The 13,619-nt window shown below is 35.6% G+C and overlaps 2 protein-coding genes across 2 annotated transcripts; one reads left to right on the forward strand and one right to left on the reverse strand.

The window, feature by feature from the left end:
* Nucleotides 1–11: 11 nt before the first annotated feature.
* Mcm3 (minichromosome maintenance 3) lies at nucleotides 12–8,898 on the reverse strand. Its single transcript, XM_073073293.1, has 13 exons — nucleotides 8,757–8,898; nucleotides 8,395–8,672; nucleotides 8,006–8,180; nucleotides 7,400–7,638; nucleotides 6,757–6,996; nucleotides 6,317–6,481; nucleotides 5,377–5,575; nucleotides 4,003–4,242; nucleotides 3,413–3,628; nucleotides 2,662–2,802; nucleotides 2,023–2,124; nucleotides 1,489–1,625; nucleotides 12–1,127 (listed from the first exon to the last, which is right to left on the reverse strand). Exons 1-13 carry the CDS (start codon nucleotides 8,826–8,828, stop codon nucleotides 926–928), a joined length of 2,406 nt encoding a protein of 801 aa, XP_072929394.1. The 5' UTR covers nucleotides 8,829–8,898; the 3' UTR covers nucleotides 12–925.
* Nucleotides 8,899–9,199: 301 nt separating this feature from the next.
* On the forward strand, nucleotides 9,200–13,473 carry LOC140742374 (esterase AGAP003155). The gene is made up of 4 exons (XM_073073295.1): nucleotides 9,200–9,572; nucleotides 12,092–12,289; nucleotides 12,734–12,874; nucleotides 13,181–13,473. The coding sequence occupies exons 1-4, from the start codon at nucleotides 9,224–9,226 to the stop codon at nucleotides 13,363–13,365; spliced, it is 873 nt and encodes a 290-aa protein (XP_072929396.1). The 5' UTR covers nucleotides 9,200–9,223; the 3' UTR covers nucleotides 13,366–13,473.
* Nucleotides 13,474–13,619: the final 146 nt, after the last annotated feature.

Genomic DNA, 13,619 nt, shown 5'->3' on the forward strand with positions numbered 1-13,619 from the left:
AAACATAAAACTTTACAAAATCACTTTTATTGAGATTTCCGTAAAAACCTAATACACTTGTACAAATAACTTACAATCTAACCTTGATTAACAATGTTTAGTAAAAATGGCAGCATTAACAAAAAACGTGTTTTTTAACTGAGAATAGACCACACCGTCTGTTTGTTTTACCCAAACTAGAGCACACCCTCTCCTTTCGTGTCAAAGTTGTGCGGTGTACGCTTCATATGTCTTTAATTATCATCTACATACAGATAGTATAAGGATGTAAATTTGTAGTTTTTTTATTGATTGATTTTGATTTTACACACCAATACCAATAGAGAGATAATGCATAGAAATGCGGTGGTACTGTTTATCCAATTATTATTACATGCAAAAAACTTACGCCAACAATTTATTAATCACGTACACGACTCTTGCAGGATCTATGTCCAGCAATAAGACAGTACTGGGTTAACGACAATTAACACATTATAAAAAAATAACAATCATTCATCAATGGCCAATTGCCCATATAAAATGCTACATGTCTTTGTTCTTCTCTTTTTACCCATAACAAACACCATTTAGTGTTTTTGTACAAGAAATCATTTGTCAGTGGTCAAACATCACAGTTCACACACCATGTAATAAGGAAGAGCATGTTGGCAGCTATCATGATTGTTTTTTACATGCTCACACTGATCACCAACCCAATGCTACTGTTGTTCTGTCCCATAGAAACTAGACATCTTCCTACTCATTAACGGTAAATGGTACAGTCCGCGTAAAACTGCTAGTCTGCTCTGAATATAGAAACGATTCGCGTCGCAATAGCTAATTAGTGTGCCTCTCACCTGCGCGCATTAACTTCAGAGCGGACTTGAAGTTTGGCGCGGACTATACTTCCCCAAATCAACATTACATATTAGATCGATGTTAACTAAATAAGAAAGACGATGTCATCTGCCATCATGACCTGGTTGTCAGCGGTCATGCGCTCGAGTGCGGCTGCCACTTCCTCGGTCGCGAAGGGCTCGTGTGAGTAGCGTTCGTTCACGTGCGCTGTCACGCGTTGTAAGGGTAAGGAGTTGGCGCGTTCGTCGCGGAAAAGCTGCTGGAGTGCTGACTTGAATTGTGTCAACCTGGGAAGGAAATGTTTTTCTAATGTTTAACAAGAAAGCAGTAATATTTAAAAAAAAGATGTATAAGTAGAAGAATTAGCAAACGAGCATGCAGTCCAACTATACCTTAGTTTAAGTGCTCATAGTCATCTGTAATCAAACTTACATGTGTCGTCTATGAGGAGTCCACAGATGGATAGCAACACCTCATTATTTTATTGTTTTTAGTTATTTGGTATTGTTAGTTTAATTCTTAGTTGGATTGCCTCATATTATAAGACCTTATGTACCCTTTAAACCAGAAAACAGTTGCACCAAATAAAATTATTGTACAGCTTTTAGTAAATTGACTATTTACTTTAAGCTGATTACAAATACGTACCGATTAGGCTCTATGGACTTCTGTGAAGATCTTGTGATTCTTTGTGAAGGTTCAGGCTGACTGGTGTGCGCGGCTCTCAGCACTGGTTCGGCTTCCTCGTCTGATGAGAACTCGTATGGATCCTCACCTTCACCACCCTGAAGTTGTACAATTGAAAAGATTATATAATTTGTTACGTGATTTCAAAAGTCCGGGATGATTTAGAAATATCTTTTGTAATGGACTTTAATCTAAATTATTATGGATTTGGAATTCAATATATCTATTCACTTGAAATGTTTTATTGATTCAAATTCTGTTCTTTGTAAAACTTAGTATTAATCCACTAAAACCTTTTTTTTTTAACCTAACGATAATCTGTTGGGAAGTCACCGTCTCGTATAGACATTTGCCAGAGGATTCGCCAATGCATCGCCGGCTCCGTGAATACATGTTAAATCAACAATTATAAAAGTAACATTCCTAATTAATAGTAAATGAAATTAATAACACTTATGTCAAGTATTATATAAGTTTGACTATAAAATTGCTTACCGCTCCTCTACGTGTGCGCTTAGCGCGCGGCTGCGGCTCGTCGCCCGTGGCTTCGTCGTCTGTCGACGCGCGCCGCTTGCGACGCTTTTCCTTTAATAGTACCTGTTCGCAATCGACTATTAGATACCACCTACTGTGTACAGGTATATGACGATTACATCAGTGTATCTAACGTAATGTATTTTAAACGATAGAAATTGAAAAGGTGGATTTAGTATAGTCAATATTACATAGTTTAAATTCAAATAGATACAGGACAACCCGAAATTAACTTCGATTATGTACGTAAGACTACACTATGATAGAAAAAATATTATTATTTATTATTATTATTATTATTAATTGTTAAACTTATTTTTTTCGCTATGTTAATACAGTTGTGCTATAGTTTGAAAGTTTATACATATTATATTACATCTATACGGCAGGAACAGGTATTATGGAAGAGTCCCCGTATTCTGAATACTTGTCTATTTATTTATTTTTATACGTAATACAATTATCGCAAGTTAAGTTCCAGCACGACCATTTCTGTTACAAAAACCGTTACATCATTTTTTTCTCTACCCAAAGTGTAACCTTATTAATAACTATAACGTTTTCAGTTCAGTAAACAATATATTGTATCCATATGCGTACCTTCTTGAAGTAAGCGTAGTGCACAAGCTCGATAGCGGCGAGTGCATCATCGCGCGACACCTGGAAGCTCAGGCGGCACTTAGCGTGCGCGCTCGCCAAACGGATCAGCGTCTCCAGCGTACGGGCTGTTACCGGTTGCGTCTGGGAGAAGAGGGAATGATTGTAGCCGTGATTGTATGAGTAAATGAGCTTATGCCCGCGGCTTCGCTCGCGTTAGGAAGTAATATTTTCATCCCCTATTTTATCCCCTTGGGGGTAGAATTGATCAAAATCCTTTCTTAGCGGATGCCTACGTTATAAAATCTACCTGTATGCCAAATTTCAGCCCAATCCATCCAGTGGTTTGGGCTGTGCGTTGATAGATCACTATGTCAGTCAGTCACCTTTGAGTTATATATATTTAGATGTAAAAGGTGACCCATACATATAGAATAACAAGCATGATAAAGTTGTTACAAAGTTCAAGACTCAGTTGATCGCTCAGTATCAAAATTATAGAATAAAACTGAAAATTTGTCTGGTTCCCAATGTGTTTATTTTCATAGTATTGTGTCGCAAATTATTTTTATAAATTGTAGAATAGTTATTGAAGTTAACTCTTAATATTAGACAAGCACGCTTGCTTAAACCAATTATCTTAAAGGTAAAGGTAAAGATATAGAAATAAAGTTATTAAAAACACTAAGTGTGTATTTGTAATGTTTTGTAAGTCTACTAAGATTAATTGTTAAATCTGTGAACAATATCTTACTCTGGCTACATCACTATCCATCATGTCCTGATTCCTCAGCTTGGCGTACTCATCGGCGATGGTATCGGAGGCCTCTTGAGTGAGTTTGGGCTTCATGAGGCGCGCGATGTGGATATACTTGCGCATAAACTTTGTACTTAGTATCTGGTCCTTCTTGTTGCGCGTGTTCCCGTGCAGTAAAGGATCGTATTTCTCGTAGATTGTGTCTGTAGTTTCCTGAAAAGTTCACAAAATTCACAATTTTAGTATCCTGTTTATATTGTTCTTGTTTCTTTATAAAATTCCTAGCTTTTCCGTCAGAATCACAACAGAAGCCGTTGTTGCCACTACTATTTTGGTATATTTTGTACACGTATTTTATAAATTAACTAACTTCTGAATTCATTACACTGTTGCTGCATTAATAGTTTTGGATTTGGATAGATTGATGTTATACATTATATTATTATTTACCTTTAATATTTTACTTTATATCATTTGTCTTATTTTAATACAATTAATTAGTATATCGTTGCAGAAAAAAGGTAGTGAAGCGATAATTTTGTGATATTCAAATGCTCTATAAAGTCTACTTCAGTAAAACACTTTACCTCAACTTCATCATTATCAGGATTTTCCGTGGAGAGCATTTCCACCAAAGACCCCATGGGTAGCACCTCCCCATCCTGCTCCTTGGGATTCCTGTATCTGTGCATCCTGAGCACGTGCTCGGAGATCATGTTGTCGTGGTCCGCGTCAGCGATGTCCAGCATCACGAACAGCAGGTCGAAACGGGAGAGCAGCGAGTCCTGTAGCCCTATGTTCTCCATGGGCGTTTTGTATTGATCGTACTGGAAATTATAACGGGAATTATTTTGAATTCTGTAACATGCCAGGTGTTAATGATTCAAATATTATGGTGGATATAAAATTTAATACCTTTAGTATTAACCACATAGTGAGTAAATTGTATGTATAAGACTGTTAACCATTTAAGTTTTTTTCATCACTGCAACCATTTCTACTGTTGCAGCCTGCAGAAACGTCTTAAGTAGTCTTTGACAACATTTAACAACTGCTCTATTAACAAGCAATTGACCAAGACGGACAGTTTCATGTACCTTAAAGCGAAACCGCAGTAATCAACCATTCAAGTCCCGAGCACACCCAACATTGCTTAAGCCTGAAGGGCGTCCGCTTAAATTGTCAAGGATGCATGCTCTTCATCTGTATTGAAAATTAGTATGAGCAGCGCTAACTGACGCGCTCACCTACGACGAGCTTTAAAACGCGCGGACGCATCCGGCAGGCACAAGTTTTACATGTAACTTTTAGACATGAGTTAAGAGTCCGCGCCAAACTGCTAGTCCGCCCCGAATATATGAACGAGTCACGTCGCAATAGCAAATTGTAGATATTAGCGGGACGAAGACAGTGCGGGACCCCTCCGGCACCCTCCGCTGCCTGCTCTCGCCCGCGGGTATACGCTGCGTTAGTGTGCCCTTACGTTACGGAGTATATGCTAACTACACCCGCGCCCCAACTTCAGAGCGGACTAGAAGAGTGACGCGAACTATGCCTAAAAAAACAGTGTTATGTTACACTGTTACGCTTTTATTTTCAATATAATGTAATATTACTTGTAGACGTGTTTGATGGTGGTAGAACCCTTTGTGGTTCGACTCCGGCAGCACCACCGCCTATTTCTACCTAATAACAGCAGTGTTAAACGCTGCTGTGTTCCGGATTGTAAGGGAGACAGACTTTTCCGAGGCGTTCCAGCTTAGTCCTCAGGGGTAGCGGCGCATCTGTGGCCGACCTCAGGTAGGAATATCTAATCCTATCTGGGGTTGATTACAGATGTCCATGGGCGGCAGTAGCCACTTACCATCAGGTGGATTGCATGCTCGTCTGCTACTCTTATATTATGAAGAAGAAAAAAAAGAAAAAGGCTAGTAGAACCTATACTGGTAGAGTAGACCTACCCTGCCGTAGACCGGGTTAGCAGCGGCGAGCACAGAGCATCGTGCGTTGAGTGACGCGTGCACGCCCGCCTTGGCGATGGTGACGCGGCCCTGCTCCATCACCTCGTGGATGGCGGTGCGGTCCACGTCGGACATCTTGTCGAACTCGTCGATACACACCACGCCGCGGTCCGCTAACACCATCGCCCCTGCCTCCAGTCTGACATTAACACAAATATAACTTGTTGGAATATATATTGTTATTAAAAACTTTTGTATCCATGTCACTTAAACTTGATTTAAGATTTGAAAATTGCTTGCCACCAATTTTTCCATCTGTGCATGGATTACTGGTAGATCAGGTGTTCAGTTTCCAGCATAACTTTTATATTTGTATATATATAATTTATATATATATATTTGTGTTATAGTGTAAAATATTAATTTAAATTGAGAAAATACTACAACCAACATTACATCTTCCAGATATAGAATATTCAACACCAATTGACCCCTTGAACAGTTAGATTAAAGTAAATAAGCCATTACTTTCTACATTCCTTACATTCCTAATATTTTTATTCACATAAATTAATCCTGTATTTGGTGCTATTACATCACATATCAACCACAAATTAAAAAATATACAAACTGAATAATATTAATCCATGCGTGAATTATTTAATAGTGATAAACATTGTAAGCGAAGCACTATTTGCTTATTTATTTTATTATTTTAGCGCAGAAGGTTTTAATGTATATTTCTTTTAATACGTTCTTATGTATATTGTTTTTTCTATGTCACGCTTCCTTCAAATGTTGTCATTAAATTTTCATTGGTTCTTCTGGCTTTTTCTATTAATGTTCCTCAAATTCCACTAAACTCTATGTTTCTACATGCCTATCACCTATAAACATATAAAAATAACTAAAACCCAAGACATTTCCATAAGAATCGAACCTGCGATCCCCAGTCTCCGGATCGGTAGTAACTGCTGCTGTGAGACCCACGCCGGACGACCCGCGTCCGGTCGTCGTGACTGCCCTCGGCGCTGTCAGCAACACGTATCGGAGGAGTTGGGACTTCGCCACAGACGGATCGCCGATGAGAAGAATGTTGATGTCACTAAAATACATACATTTTTTTATATTAGTATGAGGATTTGAGCTTTTCGAGATCTAAAAGCACGCCCATCCTCTAAATGGTTCTGCCAAGCACAGATTAGCATTCGAGAAAAAAGTTTGACATAAAAATAATATCTCATTTCTCATTCGTCAAATAAATATAGATTGTTATTAAATATACTTAGTAATTCGAATTCTCAATAATAGTAATCATCGAACATTTGAAAACTAAGACAGATGGATTTAACTGCATAGAAATGGTAAAGTCCAATTTACCCTCTCAGTCTCGTGCCATTAGGCAGAATCTTCTCCATGCCACCCAGCAACAAACACAGTATGGCCTTCTTGATGTAGTCGTGGCCGTGTATAGAGGGCGCCAGGGACTTACTGAGCAGCTCAAACATATCTGTGGTGGTCCGCTTGGCGAGTCGTTTGCACAATTTAATGTCTTCTATTGAAATATTCAAGTTCATGTCCTTGTTGATTTGTGTTACGTTGTTTGCTATGAGGATTGTTCTGAAAGTTCATGATTATATAAAATTTCTATGACTTTTTTGTAAGCTAAAAATAGAATAATGCAAATGCATTGGTAAGCTTTATACGTAGAAATTTTTGAAATGATTTATTGATTTATTTATACTTCATTGAACCATACATGATGTGGTATAAAAGGCTGGTTTAATGGTTATGACTTTCTGCTAAATATATGACTAAGAAATTTAATAATAGCCATAATAGATACAGAGTTCATTCGATGTTTAGTACACCCATAGAGTAAAATACTCTTGAAAACCAAATCAAAACAACCCATGTATGAAACTATGTACCTTCTTTCTTAGAAGGGTGGAACCTTATCCTTTCGAAAACTAAGTCAAAATATCTAGTGGTGTGTAGGGGTATAAATCTTGTGAAACCTTACCTAAAAGTTCCAGCAGTAAAGCTACCCTGCTTTGATGGCAAACACCTATAGTTACCCACAACCTGCACCCTATCACCAGGTTTACATTTATCCACCAAGTCATCATCGCAGATGATGTCCACACTCCTCGGCAGCTGGCCTGCCGGTGCTCGCTCTGGCATCTCCTGGACTGTGAGAGTCTGGTGATCTTTGTAGCGGGAGAGGCCATATTCTGTTTCAAGTGGATTACCTTCATCATCCTACAGAGAAATAGTTGAATTATTGAAATAAATTAATTCTTACGTAGTTGAAAGTTGATACGAAATGTAATTTGCTTGGGGCATCTTGTTGAAAGCCTAAGTGGCTCATATAATTCAGAGATGTATGTGTAACCATACTAAATATTAAATGTGGTTAGTTATCAAGTAATTAAATAATGCTTCTGTATTCTCGTACAGGGATTTTTCTGGTGTTGTGGCTGCCAACAACACACAAAGAAGATTGCACAAACACCCAGACCCAGGACAGAAATCTAAAGTATTATTTCTAGACAACTTATGACTTTCTCCACAATTTTCCTTTACTAACATTTGGTGATACTAGCATTTGTGCTACCATATCACTTACTTTAGTTGGATACACAGCTGATGTAGGGAATGCCTCAAAAGAAGTTAAGTCCGTGTACTTCCTCTCCATGACCTTCTTAGTAGCAGGACAGTAGTGCACGCTGCGGACCACCTTCGGACGCACCAGAGACACTCTGGTCACTATGCCCTCCACACATATTAAGTTACCTAAGTACCTGAAAGTATTGGAAAAGTAATATATCACTTTGGTGAACATTAGTACTAAAGTTTTTATCGTCACATGCTTAAAAACAAAAATAATTTAAATACAATGTTCATACTTGTAGGTTTTTTATCACAATCATAAATGCTTTTGGCTTCTTCATAAAAATTACACGGAGTTTAATCAGAGTATTCACATAGTCACATTATGTATTCACATAGTCTTACCTTGATGTCAAACTTCTCGGAGTAACATGCTTAGTTCCAAAACTGCCAGAGAACGCAACAAAGAATTCCTCCATTTCCTTAGCATATGTTGGGTCGATCGAAGACACATACTCCTTCAGAGCCCGTTGGAAAGCTATTTGTTCTTCAAAGGCAGTTTCTAACAGATTTTTGGCTCTTTCCGGGTTCTTTCTTCGTAAATCGTTTATATTCACAACCAACCGCCGGCCCTTCTCATCGATCATTTGTTTCACCCTTACCATGTATATGCCTTGATCTTCCTTAAATAATAAAACTTTTAAAATTAAAAATTAAACTTTTTAAAACAAGCCTTTAGAAATAAAGGTTATGGTTCAAGTTATTACTTCATCGTCCAAGAATTCCAGATATTCTCTCTGCAAATCCCTTAAGCGCTGATCGAAGTCTCCTTCTTCCATTTTGTGCAATTGTAATATTTATATAAAAGTATTTTAAAGAATTAGATAATTTCTAAAACAACAAAATTCATATACATTACAATACAGTTTTTTGACATTTGTTTGGTTTGGCGCGAAATAACCGAAGTCACTTATTTATTTTTTTATTACTATGGCACTAATAATTATTTACATTGAGCCATTGACGGAATATTCTTTAAAATGGAAATTAACTGTAAAAGTTTAGATAAATACTTACAAAAAAAAGGTATAAATTAAAAAAAAAGTTTACATTTTATTTAGTTACACAAATCTGAAAATTAAATGCACAATGAACAAGTTAATGAACGTAATAAACGACGTTATTTGTCAACTGTCAAATTAAGCTTGTCAAATGAAAGTGAGGCAGTTGAGGCATGCGTAAACCTTGTTTTCTTGGCTGTATATTTAATTTTGTAGCAAAAACAGGACAGGGATTTAATTTAATTACATTCTCCAAGGCAACCTCTAGAGCAGTGTATGGGGCTAAACGTTCAATAACTTTCAATATGAGTGAACAAAATTCAAACAAGTCTCCGCAAGAGAATAACACAGAAATTGTTAAGCCGAAATTGAAAGTTCTCGCTTTTCACGGTTACCGGCAAAACGGCGCTATATTTCGAGCTAAGATTGGGTCGTTTCGTAAAGCCGTCAATAAATACGCACAATTAACGTTTATATCGGCTCCTCATAAAGTTGCGAATGATGAAGGTGGAGGTGATGAAGGTATTTAACTTTCTTTATCATTTACTAGCTGACCCGGCAAAGTTTGTATCGCCTCAAAATCTATTTATCAAATATATTTCATATAAAATATAGCCTATGTTACTCGTGGACAATGTAGCTTTCGAATGGTGAATGAATTTTTATAATTGGTCCAGTAGTTTTTGAGCCTATTCAATACAACCAAACAAACAAAGTTTTTCTCTTTATAATATTAGTGTAGATAATAAAAAATGTAAGTATGTAAACCGGTACCAACAATAATTAATCCATCAATTCATCTGTTAATCCAGAATAGTTTCTTATATATTATTTATGAAAATTCACAAGTACACCTTAGAACCTTGTGGACTTATAAACATTGTCACCATGACTGCATACTAGGGGGGATTACGGTTCTTACGGCGCCAAGATTTGAATGCGGATCCGTATAGATTTCGATGAGACAAGACGAAAAGTAAGAATAAATTTTTTTGATATCTCGCTTAGTTTTCGAGATATCGATACTCAAAAATTATTCGAAAATTTCGTTTTTTTGCGTTTTAAAAGTGAAATTGCCGAGGAACGGCGCGGCGGAAACGGGTCCGACTGGTATCTCCGGATAGGGGAGGACGTGCAGAATACGGTAGAAGAAAAATGAAGAGAATTCGTTAAGAAACGGCGGAGGAAAATGAGAAAAACCAAAAATTGATTTTTGAAAAACGGAGAAAATTATATTTAAAAATTTAGAAAACGGAGAGAAACGGAAGTAGTATGTGCGAAAAGGTATCGTTGAGACGAGTACGATAGTATAAAATAATTAGAAATCGGGCAAGGGACAACGAAGTTAGAGGTGATTGAAATTTGAGTTGGTATTGGTTAGGTTAGGTTAGGTTAGGGTAGGTTAGGTTAGGTTAGGTTAGGTTAGGTTTAGGTTAGGTTAGGTTAGGTTAGGTTTTTTTTTATTATTATTATTATTATCATATAAATAGTGATAATCATAATAAAGGATAAAATATATCTTCAAAAAATTTTTTCAATAAAATTCCAACATTTTTAATAACGTATTTATTAATATCTTGAAAACTAAGCAAGATATTGAAAAAAAATATTCTTTGTTTTCGTTTTCTTTTCCAAAAATCTATCGAAATACATCATTAATAGAATACAGTGTAAACTCTATATAACGACACTGAAGGGACTGTGCATTTTATGGCGTTATAGAGAGTGGTCGTTAAATGGAGAGAAGAAAAATCACAATTAGAAAAAGAAAAAGTTTATTTCAGTTTAGTGTTAGTAGTTATGTACATAAAAAAGAATCTTATTTGAACGCTATTGCGTGTAGACGATTATTTTTGTCTGACGTCTTTTGCTGCACCAGTAATTTTGTTGTATTTTTTTAATTATTTTATTCATACCTTCTGATATTGAGGCATCTTGGTGACAAAGGAAATATTTTTATGTATGCAGTATGCATGATGTTGACAGTCGAGTTTATTCGACAAAAGAACGTACACTGGTGCGCAGTTTTTACTAATTTTAGCAACATAAAAGGTACTTTTTACTAAAAGTAACTCAATTGTGGTCGTTATTGAGAGTGGGTGTAATGCTATGTAGAGTGTATCATTGTATGGAATACAAGCTAAACCAACTAAGCTAATTGTTTTCGACGCTTTAGAGAGTTTGTCGTTAAATCGAGTGACGTTACATGGAGTTTACACTGTATATTTTTTTTTATTTTTCGATTTTTAAATATCGATATCTCGAAAACTAAGCGAGATATCAAAAAAAATTATTCTTACTTTTCGTCTTGTCTCGTCGAGATCTATAAGGATCCGCATTCAAATTTTGGCGCCGTAAGAATCGTAATCGTGCCGCATACTACCTCTATAACATAAAAAATTATTTATCTCTATAACCATCAATTTCCATCCATAAATCCATAATTATCCATTAATTTATATTTAATTTATTTTTATGTATCTATTCTAAGCTCCTTTTTATCTTGTATCCATTTTAGATTAATATTTTTTTGTAATTGACTAGGTTTCTTGCAATGCTGTGCACACCTATAATTTAAGTACATAATATAATATTCTTTTTATTAATGCTGTTTATGTTTTTAGTTGGTTTGCCACTTTTTAAATAAATAAATAAATAAACATAAAACAAATTTTTCTTACAATTTTTTTTATGCTATTTATGTGATCTGTTTCTTGAGAACATTCAACACAGGGTTATGATTTTATATCTTGAGGAGCGTTCAGCAATCCAGCAACGTACGCGCCTTGTGTTTATCAATCCCTATAAATTTCTAGGGGACTTTCTTTTTAGCCTTTTGAATGTTGAAGTCATTAAGTGCTTAGTCAGATTATTTGGATGGTTGCCTATTCTATTCCTGTAGGATTTCATTGAGTGCTTGATCTCTTCTTGGACTGTTCCAATTTGAAGGTTATGGTGTAATTGTTGGTTTGTTATAAACCATGGAGCGTCTGTAATGATCCTTAGCATTTATAAAATAAATTTTTATGTTCAACTTTCAGATGGCAGATCCTGGTGGTTTAACGCAGAGGATAACACATTCAGTGGAAAATGTTTAGGCGGGCCCGCTATTGGCTTTGAGGATACTCTGCACCTTATAGAAGAAGTTGAGAAGGAACATGGCCCCTTTGATGGGTTCATGGGCTTCTCCCAGGGTGCTTGCTTGGTGGGACTACTGGCTGCTATGCAACAGAAAGGATGTAGGTTATATCAAATAAACAAGAGCCCTGCTAAAAACAAATTTTACTTTAAAAAAGCATTTAAGACCCAATTTTTTTAACTCATTTGGTCCAGTAGTTTGTGTGTAAATTGGCTGTGACAGGCTGTGAGACAGATGCATGAGTGATCCTATGTGGGTTCAGTTTTTGTTTTCGTACAAAACCCTAAAATCTAAAAAAATAAAGTCTTGAACCTTATACTATTAAATTACTTTTGGATTAGTTCAAAAACGGAATAAATCTTGTAGAAGAAACAAAACAGCGGTTTTAGCAACGTATATACATGTGGTTAGGTTAGCAATGACACCATTTATAATACTCTAATATTTTTCTTTATATCTCATAATCATTTAAAAATTTATAATTGTGTACTCAAATTATAGTTTAAAAAAATTGTCACTGATAAATTGTAATGTTTTCTTTCAGATTTACCTTACACCTTCAAGTTTGCAGTGTTTGCCTCTGGGTTCAGGTCGGGTAGCCTTGTGCATAAAGGTTTTTATGATGAAGACATAAAACTGCCGTCAATACACATATACGGGGAAAGTGATTCAATAATACCAAAAGGTATGTTATAACAGCAACTATTTATTATGTAAATTAATATTTATCAATTAACAGTAGACATGTGATTAATCTGTATTTTCAAATTTAAATGTAGCTCATCAAAAATAGAACAAACAACCTTTTGAAGTTTGAGAATATTAAGTTTGTTTTGACTACAGGCACTTAATACTCATTATATTTTTATAATCATGTTTCAAAAAATATGTGAGGTCTTCCAACTTCTGCAGTTTAAACTCTTATCAATTAGAATTTTTTTCTATTAAAGATATTCATCAAGAAATATATTTATCATTTTCCTTGTTACAGAAATGAGTGAGGCGTTAATAAGCTTGTTTGTGTCACCAGTAGTGATGGAACATTCCGGAGGGCATTATGTAGCTTGTTCTGGTTCTATCAAGGATGCTTACCTCGACTTCTTTCATGAGAAATATCAAGATCTACTAGATGATCAGAAAAAAAGAGAAAGAACAGATTCAGATTCCAATGTATAACCTTAAATAAAAATAATATTATTGTGGATGTGTGAATTTATCAACAATAGTTTAATGTAAAAAAATATTTTTAATGATAAAATACAAAGGGTATTACAATTTAACAAATTTGGTTTTATTCCATAACTCCATTATAACTCTGATTTACTCTGATTATTGATAACCGTATGGACTATAAATATTTTTTTTTTCAAACAATTTTTCAGTTTATTTATTTATTTTATTATGACCATTTTACGTTCCATTCCATTTAA

Source organism: Epargyreus clarus, unplaced genomic scaffold (assembly GCF_041222505.1).
Source record: "Epargyreus clarus isolate Ecla_fem2 unplaced genomic scaffold, WU_Ecla_fem_2.2 ptg000005l, whole genome shotgun sequence".
Taxonomy (NCBI): Eukaryota; Metazoa; Arthropoda; class Insecta; order Lepidoptera; family Hesperiidae; genus Epargyreus; species Epargyreus clarus.